This window comes from Acipenser ruthenus, chromosome 15 (genome assembly GCF_902713425.1).
Source record: "Acipenser ruthenus chromosome 15, fAciRut3.2 maternal haplotype, whole genome shotgun sequence".
Lineage (NCBI taxonomy): Eukaryota > Metazoa > Chordata > Actinopteri > Acipenseriformes > Acipenseridae > Acipenser > Acipenser ruthenus.
The window spans coordinates 1,938,434-1,965,072 of record NC_081203.1 but is presented as its reverse complement, the minus strand read 5'-3'; the positions used below and the strand labels follow the sequence as shown (position 1 = coordinate 1,965,072).

Below are 26,639 nucleotides of genomic sequence, written 5' to 3'. Positions count from 1 at the left end.
CATCTGCTTGCGTTAAATTTCAATGGGACCATGAAATGTTTTTTATCCCTTTTCTAGAGCAGTGTAATGTATGCAAACCTGTGCCGACATACACAGCAGGTCATCCTAATCAGTCATGTATCGGGATTGCAGACAAACATCTGCTTGACGTCTGGGGACAAAATCAAGACAGTTGTCGGGTTCACCGTATACACTAGGTACCATAAATGCTGCTGGCAGTTTATTTGAGCGCTTCGCACGTGACGCTTCAGTTCTGTGTCTGCCGCTGCTTGCCTGCAAGGCTTGGATAACTGGAGGTTGCACAGTTTGATCAGTTTCCCAGGAGAGGGGAGTCGAGATCATTCACGTGTCATCCAGTAAGCGCGGCCTGCAATGGCTAAATGCGTCGGAAAAGAGACAGAAGCTGCTAATTTGAGCTGCGTCTCCAGGGCCAGTTATCTGCTGCTGAGAATTCGAATCAGTGTCTTCCTCTAAAGAATGATGTGACCGTGGGGACTGCCAGTTAGAGTGATCCGTTCACCCCACAGGTGGAAGAGTGCAAAAGGGGTTGTATCTGTGGTTTAGAGTGACTGAATGCAGGCTACTGCTACAACTTCAGAAACTTTGATAGATTTATAGCAGAGCTTTGTCTGTGTCTTCTTATGTGTCGGAAACAGAAGGGGAAGTTGAAAGATTTGTGAGCAATCGATCGTTCACGCGCTCAGCTTAAAAGAAACGTCGAGGTTCAGTAAACCACGTGGCTTTACACTGCCGCGGGCATCGTGTCACGTGATCAGCTTAATTTGCATCTCTGAATCCGATTGGGCAGCCAGGCTGCTTTGCATTTCAGTGTTGTTTTCTTTTTTGCTCACGGTGTCTGATGTCCCCTATTGTCTGTGAGCCGCTGGGTTTCTGTCTGCATTTTCCTGCCTGCGTTGCCTCCCCCCTGGGACACCTTGCGCAGCAGATGGGGATCTCAATGGGTCTTTTCCGACTGGCGTTAACAATGAATAAAAACCACGTCATTTCCTCCACTCCCTTCCCAGCGTCGGAACCAGCGGCACTACCGAGATGCAGGGTGTGTTACAATACTGCTCCAGAGCAGAATGAGAAAAGAAGAAAACAAGAGGGTTCTCATAATCCTTCTTTACACGACTGTAGCCAGATGCAACCCTGAAAAGTCTATGGGAGGCTAGGCGAGTGAGGTGAAAGCTTGGCGATGATTGGTACAAATTCAAGGCGGTTATCGAGTTCACAGCGTAGAGTGCGACGGACGCGATCAGCGCTCAAGGGTCCCCATATTTTGAACCCCCCCAAAAAATGCATAAAGTTCCAATTAAACTTAACAAAATGATGCTATACATCTGTATCTATCAGCCGAGCCACATGTCTCTGTGCTGGAATGTGAGGGTTAAATAGTTTCTCTGGTAGCGGCAGTGGTTAGCTGAGCGAGCAGGAGAGAGAGGGAGAGAGAGGGCTTCCTTTTCTGTGTAAACAGTTTCGAAATGTTTCTCGCTTGGGACCGGCAGCGCATTCCTTCAGTGATGGTGATGTCATGAGAACAGCCCTTGGGGCAGACAGAGCTGTTTATGCTCTCCAGAGCAGGAACTCAGTGCGGAGGGGAGGGGGGGTGGGGGGACGGGACTCTGCAGGCATTTAATGAGGGAGAACAAGAGCGAGAGAGAAAGAGAGAGGAGACGAGGGAAAGAAAATATAGAGAAGGGGAGAGAGGTGAGAGAAGACGACAGAAGGAGGATGGACAAGAGCCAGAATGGATTCCCAGGCCTGTAGGTCCCTGAGTCACTCACACACAGTTTGATCCATTCCTGGTTTTGTTATGAGTTTAATAAGACACAGCTAGGCTTTGTTCACCCATGCACTGTGGCAAATCACGCTCGTAGTAAAACCTGAAATGGATGAAAGTGCTGTGCAATAGGAGTCTTATTTCCATTCCTGTGGTATGTGTAGGGCCCTTCCCTCCCTGTGTCCTGGGTGTTTGTGTGTGTGTGAGTGTTTGTGTGTGAGTGTTTGTGTGTGTGTGTGCGCGTGTGTGTGTGTGAGTGTTTGTGTGTGCGCGTGTGTGCGTGTGTGTGTGTTTGTGTGTGTGCGCGTGTGTGTGTGGTTGTCCGCAGGGGAGAGGAAAGAGCACTTTAAACACAAACACTTCCACAGGCAGCTGCCGGGCTCGGAGACACCAGACAGATGAGCCGGAGAGACTCCTCGCTTCCTCTCATCATGGCTGGAACAAAGAGATTCCAGGGAGAGGAGGGGTGGAGACAGCGATCGTCTGAGTCTGTCAGGATGCTCCACACTGCACAGTTGTTTTGAACCTCTGTAACTCAGTAAGTTGGTTCAATGGCAGAATATGTGGTACTAAAAGAAAGTCATTATTATTTATCTTAAGTGTTATTTTAAGACACCAGGGATGGAAATAAGACTCCCCGTTGCTGGCATTACTAGGAGTTTAATAAGACACACCTGAGCTTGTCACCTTTACACTCGTAACAACTTGGGAGAGGGAGGCTGTAAGGGAGAGTGTAGTGTGTATGTGTGTGGCTGTGTACAGGGCCGGTATTCAAGACTGAAGCAGTGTGTCGCAGTCAGACCGACCAGCCCCTCCTGCCTGCCCCTCTCCCTGCCATTTCCAGCCTGTTGCTCATCCAGACGCTAAAGCAGAGCAAGAGCAGGAAGTGAAGTGAAATCCGCAGCAATTAAAGAGCAGGCCTGGGAACCGGAGAGCAGACTGTGACAGCATCCCTCCGTCTCTCTCCCTGTCTCTCTCCTGTGAGCGTAGACCGCACAGCTGCCCTTTCCAGCACCAAAAACAGCAGTCTCATGATATAAGTTGCCTTGTGTGTTTTTCGTGCCTCTTGTTAAAGATGTCATCTACTATTAAACCAAAAAAATAAAATCTTGTTTTTTTTTTTTTAACTGAAGAATTATTCTGTGTGTTCCGTGCGTGGGTTGACATCTGTACACAGAGGATATCTTGCTGAATCCTGTTTTGATAAACACTCAACCTTCAGTTGAGAGCACTTCGAAGTTTTAGCATACTGAAGATTAGCTGGTTCCGTTCTATAAAGACTATGGGGATGTAAAAGCCTGCAGCCGAGTTGTGTGGCAGGACTCTCTGATGGACCAGCTGCTCTGTTCGTGTGCCCGTCAGGTCTTTGGGGGGGCTAGGAGAGGAGTGGGCTCTGGTTCCTGTGGGGGAGTCTTGGAGGCTGTGCGGACTCATCCCTGGATCCCCGGCCACACTGTTGAGTCCCAGCCCAGCACAGATTGTTCAGCCCTCTCTCCCCTCTGATGTGGGGTGTAAAGGCGGGAGCTTGGCTTCTCTTTCATCATGGCTGGTGGGGTTTGTGTGAGTGTCGGAAATGCTGGTTTAAGAGAAGATCATGGCATGGAGCACAGACCATGGATAAGGGAGGGGTGGAGGGGGGTGTGTTGAAAAAAAACAGAGCCGAGAGTTACAGAATGCATGCTGACTGCCCAGCCCATAGTCATAGGCATCTCCACTAGCTGCTTCTCAGGGGTGGGATTGGATTTTAAGTTTACATTTGTTGGAGGTGTTTAAAGATTGCAAATGTGATTGCGGAGCTGGCATTGAGTTTGAAAAGGTACGGTATGCGCAGTGACTTTTATAATGCGTTATTTCTCAGTAGTAACACTGAAAGAAGTGTTAGTGTTTTATAGTTATGAAGGAAGCTCATCGTTACGAGTTCCTAGAGCACATTTAAAAAGTGTGACTATTTCAGACAGAGCCATCACTGAAAACGTGTACGGTATAGAAAGATTGACTGCTGTTGCAGATTGTAGTGATCAAGTGTTGCACAGAGGGGTCAAAGGAGTGGCCTGTAGTGTGTTAAAATGCACCAGCATTATCTGGATAACAGCAAGTAAACAGAGCCCACTTTCTTCTCTCTTTCCCTCGCCTCTGCCCCTCCCTCTCTCAACTGCCTAACCACAGCGTCTTATCAGCAATCGACAGATAAAGATGCAATTCTGTTGCGTCACGCTGGAATTTGACCGTCAATATCATGACTGCAAGAGTAAGTTACTGGACTGTACTACCTGGGAGCTGTAATCCGTCAAAGGGAATGTCGCTTATCAGGGAGGGGAGCACCTCGATGAAGCGTGAGAAAGAGAGCAAAGACAGAGTAATGTCTATCTGGATTGCATTCCCAATCTGCAATGTCTAAAGATTGCTTTTGGACATACTGTACAGGGCTGGATTTTCCGCCTTGTAAGTTTGTGTTGAAAATACCCCAGACATTTAATTGCGGATAAATATTCCAGTTTCATTGAGATGCAATATTAAAATAAATGAAAGGGTATTTGGAGAACGTGAAACAGGTGTAATTGCAGAAAGGGTGATTTTAGCATCTTGTTTGTACTCTACTGAAATAAATAAGGCTTAGGGTTACAGCACAGTGGACAGGGGTGGAAATCAGACTCCTATTGCATAGCAGTCTCGCCCATTCCAGGTTTTACCATGAGCTTGAGCAGCCACAGTGTGTTTAGGTTGCAAGCTCAGGTGTGTCTTATTAAACCCATAGTAAAACCAGGAATGGATCAAACTGCTATGAAACAGGAGTCTTATTTCCATCCCTGTCCCTTCAATATGCCGGAAAGGGTCCAACTTTGTGGCAACAAGAGCATTTTCAGTGTTTATCCTGGGAGCAGTGGCTATAGACAGATGTGTGGATAGACATTACAGAAACAGAGCAGTAAGAGGGTTGGGTTGAGTGTGCATCGTCAGCGATGAAATAATGCTTCACGCTCACTGTCTTTACTGCAGTGCATGAGAATAAAGTAAACCTTAAGAAAGCCTTCTTGCAATCTCTGTGAAGACACACTGACCCCCCCCCCCCCCCCCCCCCTCTCTCACACACTCTTCCTTGCTCTTTTCCCCTGGAGTGCTGCTATCAGACCCCGGCTGCAGAAATGCTAATTAGCGGATTAAGCAGTCGTTAAATTGCCGGGGCCGGCTCTCGTGAGATTGCTGGGTTTATCTCGCCGCTGCTCCCAGGACCTCAGAGATTAGAGATTAGAGACTGAGCGATCCCAGCAGCCCCCTCTGTGAGAGAGTGAGCGCGACAGACTGAAGGAATTAAAGGTCTATGGAAGGAGGGGGAAGAGTGCGTGCCGCAGACTCCCAGCGGGTTCCTCTCTGAAAAGTATTATTTAACGTCAGTGGCCTGAAGTGACCCCCGAACCAGGCTGGAATCTGGCTAAACCTGACTTTGATACTGATACGTCGCTATTGCCGGGGCTGCAGAATGTTTGATTGATGTGTTTCCTGTTGCCCCCCGGGGACCCCCTGGAAATGAGACGCTGCTGGGGGGGTTATTCCCTCGATGCCTTGGTGCGAAAATAAAAATGCATTTTTCAAAGGCCGCAAGAAAATGCTCGCCCAGACGCAAAACTGCTTAAAACAACAGTCAAGGGCCTGTCTCCTTCAGTGACAGATCTTCATACAGTATGCTGGTGATTCAGCAATGCCTGGGGAGGGTACATCAGATAAGGGCTGTCCATTGGGAGGCTCTTCAAATCCTCTCTTCATTTGGAGGGGTCACCTAGAAGGCTTTTAAGGTGTTTCAAAAAGGAATACAAGGAACGTTCTCTGTCTTCAGTGGACGCCAAAACAGAAAGCAGTGTCTCCCTTTCATCTCATTGCTTTGCTACTGCACTGTAATAGTCTTAGTAAACTGAACCTGTTTTTTTGTTTTTTTTCTGGCTGTTTAGGCTCTTTCAGCTGAAAGGTTTGCTCAGCTCTGTGACTGGTCCATGCAGGAAGGCAGGCTCGGGCTGGTTTTGTTAATTCCTCATTAGTGAGTCCCTCATTAGGTAAATCTCTCATTAGGTAAATCGTTAGGGGAACAAAGTAAAGATAATTAGCACAGAAATTGGAAGCTGACCATCTCTTACCAGTCTCTTTCTCTGCTCTAAATGTTTTGGTGATTGAAATGTGGAGGCTGGTGTGAGAGTTTGGGACATATTGACAAAGCATTTACGAATGGGCCAAGTTAACACCAGTGATTTTCCTTTGAAGAAAACTATATTATATTAAAAAGCTTCAGCTAAATCATGACCTGCACCTTCGTTATTTCTTGCCAGTTCTATAAGAGCAGCACTTTGATTTTCATTCTTCAAAAAGGAAGCAAGCTTAGAAAGATGGAACATGTCCCCCCCCCCCCCTGCAAGGTTACCTGCGTTCAGGTAGTATAGAAACAGCTACGCCCGCAGCACACCTGCATTGTATTGTTCCGACTGTCTGTGCAAGATAGAAGAGGCTTTCTGAGCCCACTGTCTGAAGAGTTCACTTGTATTTATTTAAAGGGTGGTCCTGGAAATGTGAGAGGTATTTTTTTTTTATGTTTGGTATTCAGGGTGTAAAGAATGTAGACACACATTCTGTTTCTCTGCACCCTGCTTTAGGGCAGGGCGAGAGATATCACAAGGCAGGGATGTCTGATCTCCAAAACAAAATTCCATTGAGAATTCAGACAGAATGGAGACCTCGGAACTGTGGATCTGAGAGCCAGCTAATTCAATACAGCACAGTATAGAGAACTCAGTACTGTGGATCTGAGAGCCAGCTAATTCAATACAGCACAGTATAGAGAACTCAGTACTGTGGATCTGAGAGCCAGCTAATTCAATACAGTACAGTATAGAGAACTCAGTGCTGTGGATCTGAGAGCCAGCACATTCAATACAGTACAGTATAGAGAACTCAGTGCTGTGGATCTGAGAGCCAGCACATTCAATACAGTACAGTATAGAGAACTCAGTGCTGTGGATCTGAGAGCCAGCACATTCAATACAGTACAGTATAGAGAACTCAGTACTGGGGATCTGAGAGCCAGCACATTCAATACAGTACAGTATAGAGAACTCAGTGCTGTGGATCTGAGAGCCAGCACATTCAATACAGTACAGTATAGAGAACTCAGTACTGGGGATCTGAGAGCCAGCACATTCAATACAGTACAGTATAGAGAACTCAGCGCTGTGGATCTGAGAGCCAGCACATTCAATACAGTACAGTATAGAGAACTCAGTGCTGTGGATCTGAGAGCCAGCTAATTCAATACAGTACAGTATAGAGAACTCAGTGCTGTGGATCTGAGAGGCAGCACATTCAATACAGTACAGTATAGAGAACTCAGTACTGTGGATCTGAGAGCCAGTACATTCAATACAGTACAGTATAGAGAACTCTGCTGTGGATCTGAGAGCCAGCACATTCAATACAGTACAGTATAGAGAACTCAGTGCTGTGGATCTGAGAGCCAGTACATTCAATACAGTACAGTATAGAGAACTCAGTGCTGTGGATCTGAGAGCCAGCACATTCAATACAGTACAGTATAGAGAACTCAGTGCTGTGGATCTGAGAGCCAGCACATTCAATACAGTACAGTATAGAGAACTCAGTGCTGTGGATCTGGGAGCCAGCACATTCAATACAGTACAGTATAGAGAACTCAGTACTGTGGATCTGAGAGCCAGTACATTCAATACAGTACAGTATAGAGAACTCAGTGCTGTGGATCTGAGAGCCAGCACATTCAATACAGTACAGTATAGAGGACTCAGTGCTGTGGATCTGAGAGCCAGCACATTCAATACAGTACAGTATAGAGAACTCAGTGCTGTGGATCTGAGAGCCAGCACATTCAATACAGTACAGTATAGAGAACTCAGTGCTGTGGATCTGAGAGCCAGTACATTCAATACAGTACAGTATAGAGAACTCAGTGCTGTGGATCTGAGAGCCAGCACATTCAATACAGTACAGTATAGAGAACTCAGTACTGTGGATCTGAGAGCCAGTACATTCAATACAGTACAGTATAGAGAACTCAGTGCTGTGGATCTGAGAGCCAGCACATTCAGATAGCTAAGTTGGACAGCAGTGAGTTAAATAAAGTCTGAAATGCATTTCCGTTGCTGGGTGATGTTCTGGGGCGAGTGATGCTATCGGGGTTGACTGTGTGTTTGTTTTGGGAGTGCTGGGGCAGTCATGGCTGGAAAAGGGCGCTCAGAGCCCCCCTCTTGGGACTGGGGGGGGGGGGCACTAGGGAGGTCATGAATGTCATTTGCAGGAGTCTGGGAGAGCCAGCCCAGCAAATCCATGGATAAAAATGGAATGGAAAAATAGCCGGGTTTAAAAATACAAGAGGAGCGTCGACCTTCCCAAAACGTTTTCTCACAGAAACGGCACGGCCACGTTTAACTCTATAAACAGCGGAGAAGAGAGCAAAAATCACATCAACATCTCTCCCGGGGTTTAACCACAGAGCTCAGGCTCTGCTGCTGTTTGGAGGAGGGGCGGCCGCTGAACCTGGGTTACTCAAGCCCATTTATTAATTTATTAAAAAAAAATGAATAAAGAAAGAAATTCTATTTCCTTGGTTTCTTTTTTTTTTTGCAGTCCACCGCGAAATACAATACAAGCAGTAGGATTGCTTGCTTGATCGACTGACGGATTGATTGATTGATTGATTGATTGATTGATTGACAGGTGCTTGTGTAACTGATATTGAATTAGATCCACTTTGCTTCTCTCCCTGTCTGCGTCTCTCTGGACCTGCAGTAAGTTCCCACGGTGTCTTTCCCATGCCTATCAGCGCTGCGCAGTGAGATAGCGGGCTCACTCTGAGCTGGAGAGCGGGGGTGAGGCGCTCTGTTCCCACACTTATAATTACTGGGTCACAGGAGACTCAAAGGGACCTGCCTCTGGCTCTAGGGAATTATCTAGGTTGTTGTTGGTGCGGGGCTGGGGGGAGTGTGGGGCTGGGGGGGACGACACGACACAGGAACTCTCCAAGCCTTTTATTCTGTTGCTACCTCATTGCTTTCACACTAGAGGTGGCCCCCACCCTCCCTTTCTTCTTCTTCATTTTTAATCCCTTTCTCTCTCTCTCCTCTGCTGTTTCTCATAAAGGTCACCAGGCTGCCCTTCTCCCCTCATTGACGCCATTTTGCTGGGAGGCTTTGAAGTCAAGCCCCAGGCCTCATTACTGTGCAGTGGCTGTTTCATCGTTTTTCACTTTCAATGCTTTTTCTCACTTCTTCCTAACATCACTCTCTCTCTCTATCTCCCCACCTGAAACTTCGTCCTCCCACCCTCAACTCTCAGTGTTGGCATCTGTCTGTTCAGTGTCCTTTTAACATACTGACTAATCCCTAAGGACCGACAGAATCTCCTAGAGAAGGGAAAATACAAAAAGGAAAACCATTTGTTTTCAATGGACAACCGGGAATGCCAGGATAGCAGGCGCCGTGATAGACTCCAAGTACTTGTTACATCAGTGTGGCGGATGAATTAATTCAAATCGGGCTGTTATCTCAGCATCCAGAATTCACATTCATGAGCCACAGAGTGACTGATGAGAGGAGCTTGTCAGTTTCGCGTGAGAAAGTCTCCCTTTCTCTTTCTCTCTCTCTCTCGCCTCTGCTGTTTCTCTCAGATACGTGTTCATTATCTCGAAGCGATTAAAAAAAAAAAAAGAAAGAAAATGACAAACCGCTTTAAACTGTGTTATCCAGACACCCTGTTTTCCTTTTTGGTCAGAGAGAGAAAAAAGAAAATAAAAAAAAGCCGTTTTCTCACATCATTTATTTTTGATCTGTTATCTTCGATAACAATGCAATGTTCCAGAAATGTGCACTCTCCGTGATTGTGCTAACTGTTCCCAGGACACAAAGCAGAAGTTGTCCTTTTAGTCTTGCCAGGCAAGGGGAGAGGGGTGGCTTTGGGCACCAAGTGCAGCCAGTGCAGATCGCTGCTGCTGTACGAGGACTCGCCAGTAATCACTAGTGAGCTGAGGATCACATTTAGGTGCAACAGGGTAATGACAGAGCTGGAGAGCTGAGATTGGAGTGTGGAGACTAGTGCTCAGTATTATTAAGGTGCAGGGTAATGACAGCGCTGGAGAGCTGAGAGTGGAGTGTGTAGACCATGTTCACACGCACACACACACACACACCGGCAGTCTGTATCAGGCTTGTGTGTGAAGGCTCCTGTCTGCTGGGTCGCACACCCTGGTAACACAGCAGAGAATCTTGTCTTTCCAGGGTGTTGTGTTCCACCACAGCTTTCAGGTGTAGTCTTGTGGCATCTCTTCTAGGAGTGCTGCAGTGAACCGCAGCACAGTTGCCTGTAGATGAATGCCCTGATAACCCAGTGCTTTTGCAGGGTTGAGCTTAGGGTTTCACCAGTGTTAATATTGAGAGCCCTGTGGTTTCGAATAAACTCCCTGTGAACTTCAGACTTTAGAAACCTGAAACAAACAGAAAAGACCGCCTACAGTAAACCGTGAAAGTAACATGCAGTAGAATTGAAAAGAATATTTAGGATGTGCTGGAGAGACGGAGGGAGACGGGCGGGGAGAGAGGTGGGAGATGGGGGGGGGGGGGGCAGATTTTTCAGTGCCAGCCATCTGTTAGAATCCGAGTGCTTGAGATGTCTGACAGACCTTTCTGTGTGTGAAATGAGCCCAGCTTTGTGAGTCCAGCTTCGACACACAGACACACGGACATGCGTTAGGGTTTCAACACTTGCTTAGGCGAGCCCTTGTCCTGGCGACCCGTCTGGGTTGAAAGATTCCCTTCTTGTGAAACGGCACTTAACCTTTTAATCAGGGTGAGAAACTCTCACTAGCCCCGCTGCACCCAGTCATGCGTTTCAGAGCTTCCCCTCTTTAGGGTTAATATTGCAGTGAGCATGTGTCAGGAATTGAGCAGTCAGGGCCCTGGTGAATCTGCTCTGAACCGATTCTCATCACCGCAGTGTGTAGGGTTACTATTATGAGTTGTTCATGCAGCTATAAGGGAGGAACCCTTTATTTAACCCAGGGTAGTTCTGGAACACAGGACCTGGTGCAGAACTAGTGTGAATTTCTAACCCTGTCTAATGGCAGCTCACAATGTGTAGCATATCAATCAAATAAAGACATCAGTGCAGGTACTTGATATGTCCTTTTAGTCTAGGAGCTGCAGTGTGTTCAGTCCTGTTGGTCTCTAGTGAGCTGCAGTGTGTTCAGTCCTGTTGGTCTCTAGTGAGCTGCAGTGTGTTCAGTCCTGTTAGTCTCTAGTGAGCTGCAGTGTGCTCAGTCTTGGCCGCTGTGTCCCGCTGGCAGGATCCCAGTTCCCATGCTGGGAGACATTCTCTTTGGGGAGGGAGGAGGGGGGTGAAGGAAGGAATTCCTGGAGGGGCCATCACAACTGGAGCGGTTAGTAACAAATGAGTTATTTCCTAAGGATCTCGCGGCCCTCCGTATCACACACACATCGCTGACATTGTTTTCCTCTCGAACCAAAACCAAACAGGAGACGTATGAAACTCTGGCTCTCCTCTTTCTCTGATTTTACTTCCTTTCACTTTCTCCCTCCCTGTTCTCCCACCCCTTTTCTTTTTCTTTCTCTCTTTCTTGTCCAAACCCTTTATAAGCTCTCTCCGTTTCAAACTTTTTCTTCTTTCTTTATTCCCCGTCCCCATCTCTCTCGCTCTCAGTCTCCCAGTCCCTCTCTGCCTGCCTGCCTGCTTGTCTGTGTTTTCCCACTGCACTGCTGCCTGTGACTAAGTGAGCATGCGACCCGTCCAGCCTGCCCATCCCCCCGCTTTCCCACACTGCTCAGCAATCGGCAGGTTCTCACAGCGCTGTCCCAGAGACAGGACTGTCCGCCAGGGAACTGCAGCGCTCTCCCTCCCTCTCTCTCTCTCTCTCCCTCTTCCCCTTTCTCTATTCCTTTCTCCCTCTCTCCCCTCTTCTATTTCTTTGCCTTTCTCAATTAATTTCTCCCTTCTCTCCCTCTTTCCTTTTGTCTATTTCTCTCTCCATTTCTCTCCCCCTCTGTCCCTCTCCTCCTTGCGCTCCCCCTTTCTCTCCCTCTCTATCCCTCCCACCCTCTCTCTCACACTCCCTCTATCCCACCCCCCCTCTCTCCCTCTCTCCTTTTCTCATCCTCTCTCCCTGTCTGTTCACCTGCTCCCTTTCTCACTCTCTCTGGTTTATTTTAATATGATAGAAACACTGCACTCCTTTAACTCTATATAAAGCCCAGTGTTTAACAGTGGAAAGAGGTCAGCTATTGCGAGTTGCAGAGGATCAGATTCCTTTGCAGCAGCTTAGGCGGTTTTGTTCTTTCACCTGCAACCCAAAGTGGAAAATATTGACTTTTTTTTCCACCTGGAAAAGGGTGACCGATAAAAGGTTGTAAGGAAGACGTAGACTTTTTTTTTTTCTTTGTTGGTTTGCTAGGAGCGGGTCTTTGTCGTGAGAGGGGGGAGATAAAGGGATCCCATCCTCTAGGGAGACAAAAGCCCAGGAGGTGGGGACTGAGAGCGTTCTCTCCTCTCTAACAGGGAATTCCTTTGTCTGCTGGGACCCTGAGAGCTTTAGTGTGGGTGGTCCACAGGTATGGGCTTGAGTACAACACTGTGTGTGTGAAAGAGAGAGACAGAGAGAGTGTGCGTATGTGCGGACTGATTCGCCCTTAGTTTAGACCAGTGCAAAGAGGTAAAAAAAAAAAATGTAGTTATAATAAATAATCTTAAAACAAGTTAAATTAACATCCAATTATCTGAGGATTAGTGCAGGTGAATACTCAGTAGGGTGTGTAAGCAGAACCGTTTATTGCCGTTGTGAGCTTGTTTGCACAGGCACCGTGTTGCAGACATTGCAACATGCAAATGAAAGAGGGGCTGCAAAGCGATGGTTGAGCTGCATTTGGTTAGCGAGACTTCACTGGATGTCAGTTTCTCATTAGAACAAATCTCCCCTGCACCCCGCTGCTGTCAAATAGGTGTTCCCATGCCTGCCTGGTTCCCACACCTTTCCCAGGAACTAAACTCATGCCCAGAATTTCAAAAGTCAGTATGTAGAGTCGGGGATGAATCACGAAGCATTACAATAACATTCCCCAAATACTTGTGTGTGCTTGTGAAAATATATTGTTCATTACGCAACACGGCCTGGCACCTCTCCCAGAGGTGGGTGCAGAACCTGTCTGAGAGAGGGAGAGAGAGAGGGAGAGAGGGAGAGAGGGAGAGGGATGGCTGGGATCAGGATGTAAACATCCGTATGGCAGCAGCACAGCGCTGTGTGCATGAAGCTCTGAGCCGATCAGCGCAAAGCCGGACATAAGGCAAATGAGCATGAATTCATGAAGTTAATTTGCTAACCACTAGAATGCACTGCCCTCCACTCCCTCAGCTCTAAGCACTAGACCACCCTGCCTCCCTCCCAGTTCAATACCACGAACCTAGACCACACTGCCTCCCAGTTCCTCATCTCTAAGCACTGGACCACACTGCCTCCCTCCCAGTCCCTCCACTCTAAGCACTAGGGCACACTGCCCATTTCCCAGGCGCTGTGAGCAGCCTTGCCGGTGTTCCACAGAGTCGGTTTATTGAGCCAGTCCCTGGGGACCGGATCTTGCTGTTGATTGCCAGGTTAGAGATTGCCAGCGCTGTAGATTGGGCAGTAAACACGGATAAGATTACATTAGGAAGGTCAAGTGCTTGTTGTAGACTCTTAAAGTATACTGTTTACCTTTCATCCCAGCCAGGTTACTCAACGAGGGAGGAGTTATTGGCACCACAGTCTATTGAAATCACTGTTCTTTTTTTTACCAACAATCTAAAGCTAACCAAGGTTTTGAAATCCATGTTCTTACCTTCTTATTAGCTCTAGTAATACTTTAACTGTTCCTTGTGTTCTCCTGTGGAAGAGCTGTCTGTTCTGCATGTATTTCATACTGCAGTTTGGAAGAAGTAGATATTTCAAAGACAGTGCTGTAGATAGTGCTGTTAGCTGTTGCTTCGTGGTACCTGGTAACCCAAAAGACCCTCGGCACAATGAAAGGGGGACCAGCAACGATATCAAGAAAAAGAATAAGGTGCAAGACCAAAAGTTTCAGCAACTTGGTAATATTTTAAGTAGTTCGCTTTTTTTTTTTTTTCCGCTAAATGGAATGTAAAGTGGTTATTGAAGTATATTTTCATTTAGACTGTGACTCTAAGGATACAGAATACAGTTGCAAGGCAGATATTCAACCAAGGTGTTCAGGTGTTGCCATTAAGTGCAAACACACCAGAGGCAAGAAACTGTTTGTGGACTTTATCCGACATCCTGAGATTAAGCTGCTGTCTGTCCTGCAGGCACCGTGACTCGGGTTTATACGGCATAATTGCAATGCCTTTGTTTAACTTGTACATTTTGGATTGAAGCACTTTTGTTATTCCTAGCAGTCAGACTTCACAGCCCCCCCCTCCTCACACCTCCCTCTAAATGACAGGATAGTGCAATGGCATTCCCAGCCTCCAGAGGCATCGACGCCTGGCCTGTCCCTTTCCCAGCTCCCAGCGTGTGGAGAGTGGCACCTGCCCTGAAGCATGGGGAGCCCCATCAGTGCCAAGAACAAAGGGCCAGGAACTACGCTGTTGTTCTGTGCAGTGCTTTTCTCTTTTGTTGTATTTGGAGGGGTCTTTCATTGCAGTTTATTTGAGTGATGCGTGGCCCAGCGGTTGGAGCTGGGGGACTAGGAGGCTGTGTGGCAGAGACTGGGGATGCAGGCAGGCTGGCAGTGTGATTTTCAAGAGTACAGTGCAAGCAATGTTTTCTGCAGGTTGCAATAGCTATGTTAAAGCGCGCAAGGGATCAGATTTCTCTGCATATGGAGATTAAAAAGTACTCCAGTGGGTTCTTCTTGTTCCATTGTTTTATTTCAAACACGAAAGCAAGCAGAAGCACAGCATGCTTTCAGAGGTGCAGTCAGCAAGGAAAGAGTTGCTCTCCGTGTCTCCCAAGTAAAGCCACGTTAATTTAATCATGCATTGATTGATTAAATCGTGCACATGATCATTGAAATCTTTCCAAATTAGCTCTGGAAGCCCTTCCCACATTAACAGACTGGGAAGATGTTTTGTGTCCTAAGCCTCAATCTGACAAATGTGTTCACACGTTCAACTCTTTCATCTTCTCAGTTACTCTTATTATTGCTGTCGGCTGCCTCTCTCTAATTGAGTGTCTCATCCTGTATCTCCACTCCTTCACCTGTTCAGTGTGCAGACAGGCTCCCCGGAGTCTCTTTGAAATGGGGGCTTTCAGGCGCTCATGTCCATCATGCTGCCCACTTGCCAGTGACGTGTCAAACTGCGTTAACACCCGGGCAGGTCCCCCTCTCTGCATCACACTGACTCCAGGGTGGACTGGGGCTGTGATCCCGGAGCTCAAAGGAAAGAAGGGAGACGTTCTCTGAGCTGAGGTGTCAACGGGCCTTCACACCTCCACTGCCCAGCCATGGGAAGAGCTCAGCGCACAGTCAGAGGGGATTAGCAAGACAGCCAGCTAGTGTAGCACCTGTATGTGTGATCAACCATCCGTCTGTCTGTCTGGTCACATGGCCCCTTTTACCATGAACACCCAGTTGAATACGTGATTGCATTTTTAAAATGTACTATCAGTATAATACACGATTATAATCATACCGTGGAAACCCTCGGTCAGCATATCTAAAGGTCTCAATAGAGAACTGGTCCTGTAAGAAGACCCTTCTATTATTCCAGCACTGCCCCTAGCGCTCTGCTAGACCAACGCGCTTTCATTTGCTGCTTGTTGTTGTGACGAGCAGGAGCAGGGTCTTGTGAACAGATGGCACGTCCGCTTTTCTTTTTAATCCTAGTTTTCTCGACGCACGCATGGCATTGCTATGCGTGATCATGTGCACACGCGGCATGCTTTTTCAGGTCTTTTTTTGCTTCTCAAGGCATCGATTTATGTCCTGCCCGATTTATTCAGGAAGGAGATTGTTTGCTGATCGCACCTCTGATAGCAGTACAAGATGTGAGCGTGGGAAGCAAATGAGAAGATCAATGGAGAGACAGACAGCCACCCTTCCTGGCACGCCTTCGCTGCAATTGCGTGCAGCTAGAACATGTATTTAATGCAGAATAACCATGTTTGATCCTGCCAGCGCGCATGTAGGGGTTCAAACTCTGTGAAGGAATGCGGGCATAGGGCGAACAAATGGGGTATTTGAGGGAAACTTACTGACTACATGGGGAGTTCAGGGGAAAAACTCATTGACCAAGAAAGGGTTCAGAAGTTCCAGACAGCATAACCCCCCTATATAAAGTTAATGAATACATGGAAATGATTCTTAGTAATGCTGTTATTGCAGCCCTTTTGAAACCAGACCGGGATGAAACTCCAAACCCTGGGAAGCGAGTTCCCGTTGTGAGGAGTCAGCAGTGATAAGGAATAGAAAGTCTCACGCTTTGAGCGCTCCGGTAAGGCTTTGTTTAACCCGCGATTGTGCTGCGCTGGGAGCCAGGGTTGAGAAGGGACCGGGTGCTTCTCCTAGCCGCGGTCTCTCTGTTGTTGGCCGGGTTTAAATGTCATTCATTAAGCATGCTACTTTTCTTTCAGTCTGATCCTTGTCGTGTGTTGTGCATTGTTTTTTTTTTTATTTTCTTCTATTCAGTCTGGTTTAGGATGATCGTATTTAACAGTGTGAGCTATCTCTATAGATAGAGAGACATGGCCAGACTGAACTGTACAGCATTTTCAAAGGCTCTTCTCCTAGTCAGACACTGTAAATCATGTCATTCCTCTTGTTATTTATTTTTTTTTTTTTTTGTATCGGATATCCAATGGTTTAAATTCTTGCGGCCGGGCGATTTCTCCAAATCAGCTGTTCAAACTGTGGCATGATAACTTATTCTGTTTTTATTGTTTTCAACAGCCAAAAAAAATGAGCTTGTTCACATCAAAATCTTGGGGAGACTCTTTTGTGTATTTATCTGAATGTCTTGTTGTTAAGAAAGTAGAAGGGGTTGGTTTACTGTGGCCTGTGGGTGTCAGTTTCTTTGATTCTCTTTTTATTATCCTCTAATTGAGTGTCTACCCCAGGAAGAATCAGCTTCCTCTGAACTTCATTAAATATACCATCTCACACCTTTTCTCCCCTCTCTCCCAGGCTTCTCTTTAAAAAGGTGTCTCTTGTCCATCGCACGGCTCTGCAGATTGCTATCTTACTATTGCTGTTGTGTTCAAGGAAGATCTGCAATCCATCCTTTTGTTTGCAGTCTCACCCCCCCCCCCTCTCTCTCTGCTGTCTCTAGCAGTCTGCCCCCCACTCCTCCCTGTGGGAATCCCCACAGACCCCAGCCTGGGATATTAGGGGTCCCCTCTCCCTATACACCGCACCTGTCTCGCACGCGGGGGGGGGGGGCACTAAGTGCACAGCCTCATTTCCAGTTGATCTGAAAATGCGAGGATTAAGAGGAGAAGACAATGACCACTTCGGCTTTCTTTAACAAAGTCCAGGAAGTGACCCAAGCTGTTCCCATGACCCTGAGCTAGTTAAACAGGCTGTCCACTTTTTACCCGAATAAAAGAAAACCACTGAGCTCCCGTTTCTACCTCAAATTCAATATAAAAACGCGAATCAGTCGATAAATAACTTGATGCTCCTTAAACGTTGGGGGATACAAACGTGTCGGTCCTAACCGAGCCCAGAAAACTTTTTTTTTTTCGCTTTTGAGTTGAACAGTGCAGGGCTGAGATCTAACAAAGTAATATTATGCTGTTAAAATGCTGGAGATTATTTTAAAGTTGAATGAATTCATGCAAGCTTGCGGTCGGTGAACCTTTTTCAACTGTGTTAATTCATTTTTTTCAAAGCACTGTTTTACCTTGGAGAATGTTTCTAAAGGGTCTTTTAAAGTGTGGTGTACACGGTGTGTCATTTATTCCAGTGCAGCCGGTCCCCAGGCAGCTACAGGGTGAGGATGGGAGGTGCGGGCCCTTTAACTGCTGTTTCCCAGGGCCTGCTCCATTCTGTTCCAGGGCAGTGCCCTGTGGAGTGTGAGAACCAGCGTGCAGCGATGCAATCAGCCAGCTCTCGTTCCCAGGCCTGGGGCAGCCCGCCCCCCTCTACACAGCCAGGTAGAGCAGCGGCTAGGGTCGCCCCGAACACCAAATAGTATCTGCTGCTGCGTGCTCCTTTACATCACCTGAAAATGAGATTAGAAAGAGAGAAAACGCTAAATGCATATAAAGAAAGAGACAGGAAATGAGAGAAAGAAAGAAAATTGTTTTAAACACTAAATTTCTGTACAGAAAGAAAAAAGACAGACAGAAAGAAAGCAAGTCTTCAGCCAGAGGGGTGATTTTAAGAGGATTTGCGCTGCCTGTCACTTTGCTGGACGGCTGGAGCACACTGGGGTGGGCGGGGGGGGGGGGGGGGTCGTGCTTTTCATGCTGCTGAATTGTGTTCAGACGTCCCCGTCAGATAGAAGAGCTGCAGTGAGTGCCGTGGGTCAAGAGGACCGAGCGTCCTGCAATAAGAGGAGGGCAGGAGTGTGCTGATAGCTGCTGGAGGAGATTTTACATTGCCTTGCACTTTAACCTCTAATCATGTAGGGCTTCTGCATCGGAGGCATGCATTCAGTAACACAGTGAGCAAAAGCAGTGTCAAGTACTCGACAGCACAGGGATAAGAAAAACCGGGATCTGTGGAGTCCGCTGTGCTGGTTTGTAATAAAGTAAAGGGGGCCTGCTGTGTAACTGCTGCAGATTTTTATTTTTTTCTGTCCTCTTTTGGTTGTGTATCGTTGTAGGTGAAGCTAGTGGGTAAGTAGTGGGCAGCAGTGTGGAGTAGTGGTTAGGGCTCTGGACTCTTGACCAGAGGGTTGTGGGTTCAATTCCCAGTGGGGGACACTGCTGTTGTACCCTTGAGCAAGGTACTTTACCTAGATTGTTCCAGTAAAAAACCCAACTGTATAAATGGGTAATTGTATGTAAAAATAATGTGATATCTGTATAATGTATAATGTGATATCTTGTAACAATTGTAAGTCGCCCTGGATAAGGGCGTCTGCTAAGAAATAAATAATAATAATAATAATAATAAAAGCTTCCTGGAATGAAGAGGTATTCCAGGCCTGGGGTACAGTGTTAAATATTGGCTGTATTGCAGAGGGAGAGAGAATGAGAGAGAGAGAGAGCAAGCACGCAAGTCAAGGAAGCTGCCCCCCCCATCCCCCACCCCCCCAGTGGGAATGCAGCGCTAATGGGCGATTGATTGATGTGTTAATCCCCCAGGCACAGACAATACAGTGCAGAGAGAAGAGGCCAGTGAATTATTGCTCTGTTTAACAGCAGGATGCAGCACTTTGAATATTCACAGCAGAGAGAGAGAGAGAGAGAGAGAGAGAGAGAGAGAGAGAGAGAATCGTTTCTGTTCTTGGAAACGTCTTCTCAAGTCTGCTTTCTCACTTCATTGCTTCCCTATCCCAGATATTAGAAATATATACTGTAATACGGTGTAGTTCAGAGGGGGTTTGATTTGAGGGTTTTTCCCGATAATGCCCAGTTTTTATTTGTGAGAAATTAACTTCAGATGCCTCCTTTAACGGTGTGCAGCCTTAATAAATTCAGGATATGTTAATCAGTTAATTCTTGAAGTGCATAAAATTAAGGTATATTCAATTTTATTATATCCATGTTAAAAAAAAAAAAAGAACAGGATTTCACTTGATTTCTCTCTTCTTGAGAGAGCATTCAGCACTGGGGTGCCCTGGTGTTTTTGATGTGCTGTATTTGCATAGCGCCCTGGAGCTGCAGAGGCAGGAACACCCAGCAGGTTAAACTCACTGTGACTGAGATCCTTCAGCTGAAGTTTTGCATATTGCCCTGGAAGAAAATGTGCATCATTTTAAGAACTCGCACAGAGAGAGCGCGCTGTCCCCCGTGTTTGCTCCCTGACTTTGGGGCTCTACTAACGAGAAAGGATGGGGTAATACCGGGGTGTGCATGGAAAGGGGCTCGTCATCGTCGCACTGTTGAAAGAGCTAAAGGGGGGAGCAGAGGCACTCTGCAAACAAAAGACTGCAGCACAGATTAAACCCCTTGTTTCTGGACAGCTTTGTGTGTTTGCTTCGGATAGGCTTTCCTCCGGCTCGATTTAATAAAGGCAACGAGGATGTCAGACAGCGGTTTAATATCAAACTAAAGAAAAAAAAAAAGCATTTTCAAATCATGCATTCAGATTATTATTATTTTTAAGACAGGAATTTTTTTTTTTTTTTTTATTTGTTCTCAAAAACATACATCCTGCATGCATATCAACAGTACCAATATTGATGTTGGACGCCTCCGTGGAAATTAAGAATTGTGCTTAAGATAAAATGATTTGCTAAAGAATTGACAGCACTGTTGCTGGAGCCTGGCCTGTGACATGGCCAGTGTTGTTCCTTTAGCTTTGAGCCCCCTCTTTTTTTAACCCCTAGTGTCTGTGCTAGGAAACAAACACACAGTCTACCGCACTGCAGCCCTATTCAGGGATGGAAGTGAGGCTGCTGTTGCATCGCAGTTTCACCCATTCTGAGTTGTGCCACATTAAACTCATAGCAAAACCCTTATTGTATCAAACAGTGCTATGCATCGAGAGCCTTATTTCCATCCCTGCTGTTTTTAACCATTTCTTGGCAGCCCAAGGTGTGCTGCTGCAGAATGGGGCCAGTCACCCAAAGGGAGCAACAGTATGTATATAAAAATAAAAAATCTCTGAAATAAGACAACAGTTATTTCAGTGAAGCACCTGTATTCAGATGCCAGCGTGGTGTGACAATGGCTTTATTATCCCGCTGAACTGGTGGGGCAGTGTCGGAGCAGCCTGGAGGTCAGGTCTCTTGAAGGGAGCTCTCTGTGTGCAGCAGCGAGCTGATGGGCTCGCTGGTTAACCCCTGTCAGAAGTGACAGCTGTTCAGCGCAAAGCCGACAGAGAGAAGGCAGCCCTTGCGAAGCTGTCCGTGTTGTTTTTGCTTCACGCGGAGCTGGAGGCTGTGTTGGGTTCACAGGGCCCTGTGAGTAAGCAGTGAGTAAGGTATGTGGAAGGTGAGTTGGCAGCTCTGCAGGTATGTGCGGTGGGAACAGCAAGGTGTGGCTTCGTGAGAAACTGCAGTGACTGGAGCCGTGGCAGAATGCCAGTCCCTATTTGTGAACCGCTGGAAAAAAACGAATTCAATCATGAAATTATACTTAAACTGAAAGGATAAAAGAGGTCATTCAAGGCTACACACACTGAAAGAAGGGTGTGTAACTAACCAAGGTAGGGGTGTTCTGGACAAGGGGGTGGGGGGGGGGAGGAGCAGAAATCTTTACCACCGTTTCCCTTTTCACCTTACAAAAAAAAAAAGTTGTTAACGGATTCCCACGCTGCTTTGTCCCTCTGTTCACCTGACACCACTCTCTGTTTGAATCAAATCACTCTCACGTCATTGGCTAGCGGCCCGACCATGTGACCTGGCAGTTCCCCCCCCCCCCCCCCCCCTCCACTCTCCACCCCGGGAATGTTTTCCCAAAGGGAAGCCAGGGGCCCAGGATCGACAGTCTGCTTCCCAGGGAAAGACTTTCTGTAAACCTGTCCGCTTCAGACAAGAGAACTGTGACCTTGATGTCACTGCCCTACAGCTCTGGGGACTCTGTGCTGCTTAATAATAATACTACTAATAATAATAATAATAATAATAATAATAATCATTATAATTACTTTTTTTATTATAGTACTAGGGGTTTAATTGGAGTGTTTCTGCCCTCATTTGAGGACAGGCTACTTCAGTCATTCTTTGTTGCATTTTTAACTGCCATCTACCTGCTATTTTAATGTTCTCTTTAACTGTATTGTTATGATAACTTACAAACGTTAACCCGAAGTGTAATGTGTCAGATGACATACATACAGCTTGTGTTTTCAAAGAAAAAGCAATTTGGTGCTTAATGGGTCAATAAGAATTGAAGCTCAGAAAACCGCACTTCGTCAAGAGCAAATCCGATTAGCACAAGCTTCAGTCTCTAGATATTGAAGATGATTCACAATAATACATCTAATCAGTGAACTCCTGTACAATCCTTTTCGGTCTCTTGTGATTAGCAGGGACCGGGCGTCGCGAGATCCTGCTAGACAGAGCTGCCGTTGTCTCAAAAGATGCCCTGTGTGAGAGAGAGAGACGAGGCAGTACAGAAAGATGAACAGATTGGGAGATGAAAGGAGATTCCCGCTGAAACAAACTGAACGATGCAGCTGAACGAGGAGATAGAGACAGAGATAAAGAATGCTCTGCGCTCCCAGCCCCGAGCATTTTAACATTCTGTGAACTTTGTGATTTAGCACTTCAGTTACACTTAGAGGTGTGTGTGTGTCAGTGTGTGTGGGTGGGTGTGGGTGTGGGTGTGGGTGTGTGTGGGGTGTGTCTCCTCCATGAAGAACACCCACACACACACCCTCATTCTCGAGGCGTTTTCGCAGTTGATATTTTCTCTTTTTTAAGCGTTCCCTGGCCACCACTAATCATGTTGAGAGTGTGTTTCTCACGCACTGTTGTATGTGTCGGGCGGGTTTGTCAATAATTACAGGCAGCCACCGAACACTATTATAAATGTATTAGAATTCAATCAGTAACACGTTCAATCTACATTTTAAAAAGCTGATGCAGTAATGCGTTGTATTGTAACCGTTTCGAATGTTTCAGAGTGCCAGGTCTGCGTTTGCTGATCCGTTCGAATGGGGACGTGTCTTCTAATAAATAACATGCCTCTCCCCCTTGCATCAGGTGTGTAACGGGGACCAGTACCTGAAGGTGCCCAGGCAGGAGATGGAGCGACTGATGAAGATCAGAGGTTAGTAATCCAACACCTTCCAGGGGGGTCTGTTCTATACCAGCTGAGTTACCTGCTCCAAAGAAACTCCCTCCTTCCATCCCCAACAAAGCTATTCCAGGCATTTCCCTCCCTTCAATATGAACCTGCATGCCTGCCAAGGCGCCACTCCCCATGTCCGTCTGTAATTCCAATGCAGACCGGGATGTGAAATCTCAATGCGTTCTACTGGTTTGTGTTCGTAAACACTCTGAGTGCTTGTAATAGTTGACTGCTTTCCCTTTGCAGATGTGTAAGGAGGTAATGTGAGCACGCGAGTCTTCATTCACGGGCTGGGATTTTGAACCCTGGCTTGCCCTGGTTTTCAAGTTGTCTGCTGCCCCCGTCGGCCCGTGCAGCAGTCTCCTAAACTTGCATGTAGATATGCAAGAGTTAATCCCAGAAGTAGTTAATCAGAGCGGGAAACGTGGGAATGGCTTTACGTTCTTTTTTTTTATAAAAAGCCCAGCTCCCTTGTAAAGGTTGTTCACCTGCACTCGTGAATGCATTCTCACATGGCGGGCCCCTGAGAGGGAGAGAGAGAGAGAAAGAGAGAGAGAGAGAGAGAGAGAGAGAGAGAGAGAGAGAGAGAGAGTCTGTGTTGCCTGATCCCAGAGATCACCCCTCTTTATGTTCTCCAGCCCGTGGGAAAGTCCCCACTGCCCTTTTTGCTCTTGGGGATTGGAAACCCTATCTGGTAGCGGCAGGAGAAGCCACAATACCACATGAAACAGAAGGAAAGACCACCCCTCTGTTTACTGTTACAATCCAAACTCTAAACACACCCATTACCAGGGTTCTGTCCTCAACACGGGCCGTTGCCTGCATTCCCAGGAATGGCCTGACCTTTCACCTCCTGGGCCTCTGCAGGGGAGGGGGGGGGGTGTCATGGAATTTTGCCTGTTTCCCAGCGACAAGAGACCTGACTGCTGGTGTCAGCGAGGCCCAGGGCTTCTGCTGCCTGCACAGCGGAGCACAGCTACCAATGCTGCTGAAACTCCACTCTATGGCACTATAGTTGATGGGGACATTTTAAAGCAATTATTAAGCACGTGAACGCAAATTCTAAACAATCTTGATTGAAACTGCCTAGGAAAAGTTGCCTGGTGTTACTCGTCTATAAAATTGAATTAGAAATGTGCAGAACTAACACAGGCCGTTCATACTGTGGCTTGCTGACCCCTCGGACCGCGGGAATGTCACTCCTGGTCCTTCTCCTCGGGAAAAGATGAAGGCCGGCCAGTCAGATACCACGATCCCTCAGCCTTCCTGCGTTCCGGGGAATTGCGTCAGATTGCACGCTTACCTAACCCTAAACCCTAAACCCTAACCCTAACCCTAACCCTAACCCTAAGGGTCACGAGAGGACGGTGCACATTATTGTGTGGGGGAAATTCTGCATGGCCATTGCATGTAGTCAGATGTTGCATGATTGCATGTCAGCTTGCAAAATATTGCAGGCTGTTGTAGTCTAAAGGTTAGTGCAAAATTTTACAAAGCCCAGTTTAGAAGGGAGGAAGAAGCAGGGCAAACTGGTGTGAGGGAGCAAATATTGATACTGAGGTAGATAGATAGATAGATACAGACAGACAGACAGCTAGAGCCAGCCAGATAGAGAGATAAACAGCTCGACAGACAGACAGACAGCTAGATAGACAGAGAGATAGAAGGAGATATGGTTCCACTCTGACCACCATACCCTCAGTCTGCTATCTTTCCGCTCCCCGCACCTGTTTGTCACACAGGCACCCGTGTGACCGCATTTCCGTTTGCCTTGCGGCTGAGGCGTTCATCTCCCTCGTGTTGCATTCCTGGAGGTCACATGACTGCGAGAATCACAGTGTCCCCTCCTGGTTGGCGCCTCCGCTCCCGAGTCCCACTGTGTACCCAGTCTCTCTCTCACACAGATAAGCCAGGCTCTGTTTGTCCTGGGGTGGGTTCTGTGTGTGTGTGTGTGTGTGTGTGTGTGCGGCTCTTCTAAAGAAACTCTTAAAAGAAGTGCGAAACTCTTTCAAAGTGCGGAAAGGTTGAGCCATTCACAGAGCCCTCTGTTCACAATGTTTGTCCATCTGAGCAGTCAGGGAGAGAGAGAGAGAGCGGCATGTTAAATAAAATAAAAAAAGCAGAGTCTGTGAAGGGCCGGAGGAATGTTGAAAGGCTGTGAAAAGAATTCTTGAAAGACAGAGAGGGGGTTTTAGAGTCTAGCCCAGGGAGAAAAAAAGGGCCGGCTTTGAAGTGCCTTTTGTTATCTAATGATCTTTGTTAAAATATTTTGCTGCTGAACTTTAGCGTGTTTGAATGGCGCGGGACTTGACAGCACTGGGAACTCTACCCAGAGGGCAGGTACTGCACAGTGTGTAAACAGCCATTGAATGCTTGTGAACTCCCAGACTGACGGTCCTTCTGTCCATGGCTGTGCTCCGCCTGACATGCAGGCAGAGATGAAAGGGTTACCAGAAGCTCACCGCTTTACCTGTTTGGTGGGTTGTACGCGTCGCTGCAAAATGTTTAGCATAATTATCCCAATTTTTTTATTTTATTTATTTATTTAGATCTTTATTCGTGCATCAAGCAGCTGGGGAACAAAACTGCATGAGGCTTTTTAGAAGTTGTTTAAGATGCCTAATTAAAGCACAAAGCAGCATTTTCATCAATCACCGATTACTGACCGACAATTGAAATTCTCACCCCCAGAGGTTTTCATAATAAATTTGCACACTGCTGTAGATCTTTCTGTATGTCAGTCTGTCCCAAGGGCAGAAGAGTAACAGACATCCTAGCCTTCCGATGATCAATCCAGGGGGAGGATTTTAGATGACAAGAGCTGGGAATTATGTATCATTTATTTTTCTGTTTCAGGATTGATATCCGCAGAGAGCCGGTCCAGATCGGAAAGCGAGTCAGCGGACTGCGACGCCCCCAGCCAGCCCCGCTCCCTCCCCTACTCCCCGAAGTGCCGCTGGGCCGCGCCGTCTGGCCTGGACCCCGACTCGCTCCAGTTCCCCGGGGGGGCGCCCCTGCAGCTGGACTCTGTCCCCCCTGGGATTCTGGACAAAGTGTCTCTCTTCTACTGCTGCACCAGCTGTGGAAAAGTCTTCTGGGAAGGGTCTCACTTCGGACGGGTCATCTCCCAATTCCAAGAGGTGCTGAACATCTCCGACGGACAAACCATTTACCAGCACCAGTAGGAGTGGGCTGAACTCAAATCCTGTGCGTGAGGAGGGGAAGGGGAAGGAGAAGGAGGAGGAGCCGGACACACCGCAAGAGCTAGACGAGACTGGCCTGGCTGATTTATGTTCTTCTGTATAGCTGTTCCGTAGACACTGGTGTCTGTTTTAATGATTTAAATGGAGGGGTGATCTGAATAAGACTGCTCTTTAACTGTGTGTGAATCCAGCTGGGGTTTAATGACCCACTTTTTGATATTATCTACAGAATATAACCATGAAATGAGGCCCGTGGAAAAATCCGGTTTATATATTTTTGGCAAGATCCCAACACTGTCGATATCACTAAAGGGGATCTCGCTGTCTCTTATAAAAAGGTCTTCTCTTGGATAGACAGATAGAAAAGCTTTTTATTCAATGCAGCTCAGTGTAACCCTGCGTCCTTACTCCTTTTAAAAGGAGAACAGATGTTTTATTGTTTTTATTTTATTTCTTTAATTAAATGTTAATTAGCCGCCTTGTTGATGTGTGACGATTCTTGTTGAAATGATTTTAATGTGCATTAATAGAGCCGTGTTGCTGGCTGAGAGCTACCTGATGGTTATTTATCCTTATTTTAACAGCAATGGTTTTCACTGCAGTCCTTATGGCCCTCTCTCCCTCTGTGAATTTGCTGGGGTGTCATGTTGCATCAAGTTCATATTTTTCCACACAAAATGAAACGCTCCAGCTTGTCTTTCACCCAGTGTTTAGCAGACGACTTCCTCGTTCCTCT

At 46.9% G+C, this 26,639-nt stretch overlaps 1 protein-coding gene across 7 annotated transcripts in view; it reads left to right on the top strand.

The window, feature by feature from the left end:
• The window catches only part of LOC117396723 (exonuclease mut-7 homolog), a 50,400-nt gene extending 24,016 nt beyond the window's left edge, over positions 1-26,384 (top strand). For all 7 annotated transcript variants that reach the window (XM_034928089.2, XM_058986759.1, XM_034928087.2 and 4 more), the window contains 2 exons: positions 22,613-22,679; positions 25,557-26,384. In XM_034928089.2, coding sequence (XP_034783980.2) covers positions 22,613-22,679; positions 25,557-25,885 — 396 coding nt within the window. In that variant the 3' untranslated portion in view covers positions 25,886-26,384. The remainder of the gene's footprint in view (positions 1-22,612; positions 22,680-25,556) is intronic.
• The last annotated feature ends 255 nt before the right edge of the window (positions 26,385-26,639 follow it).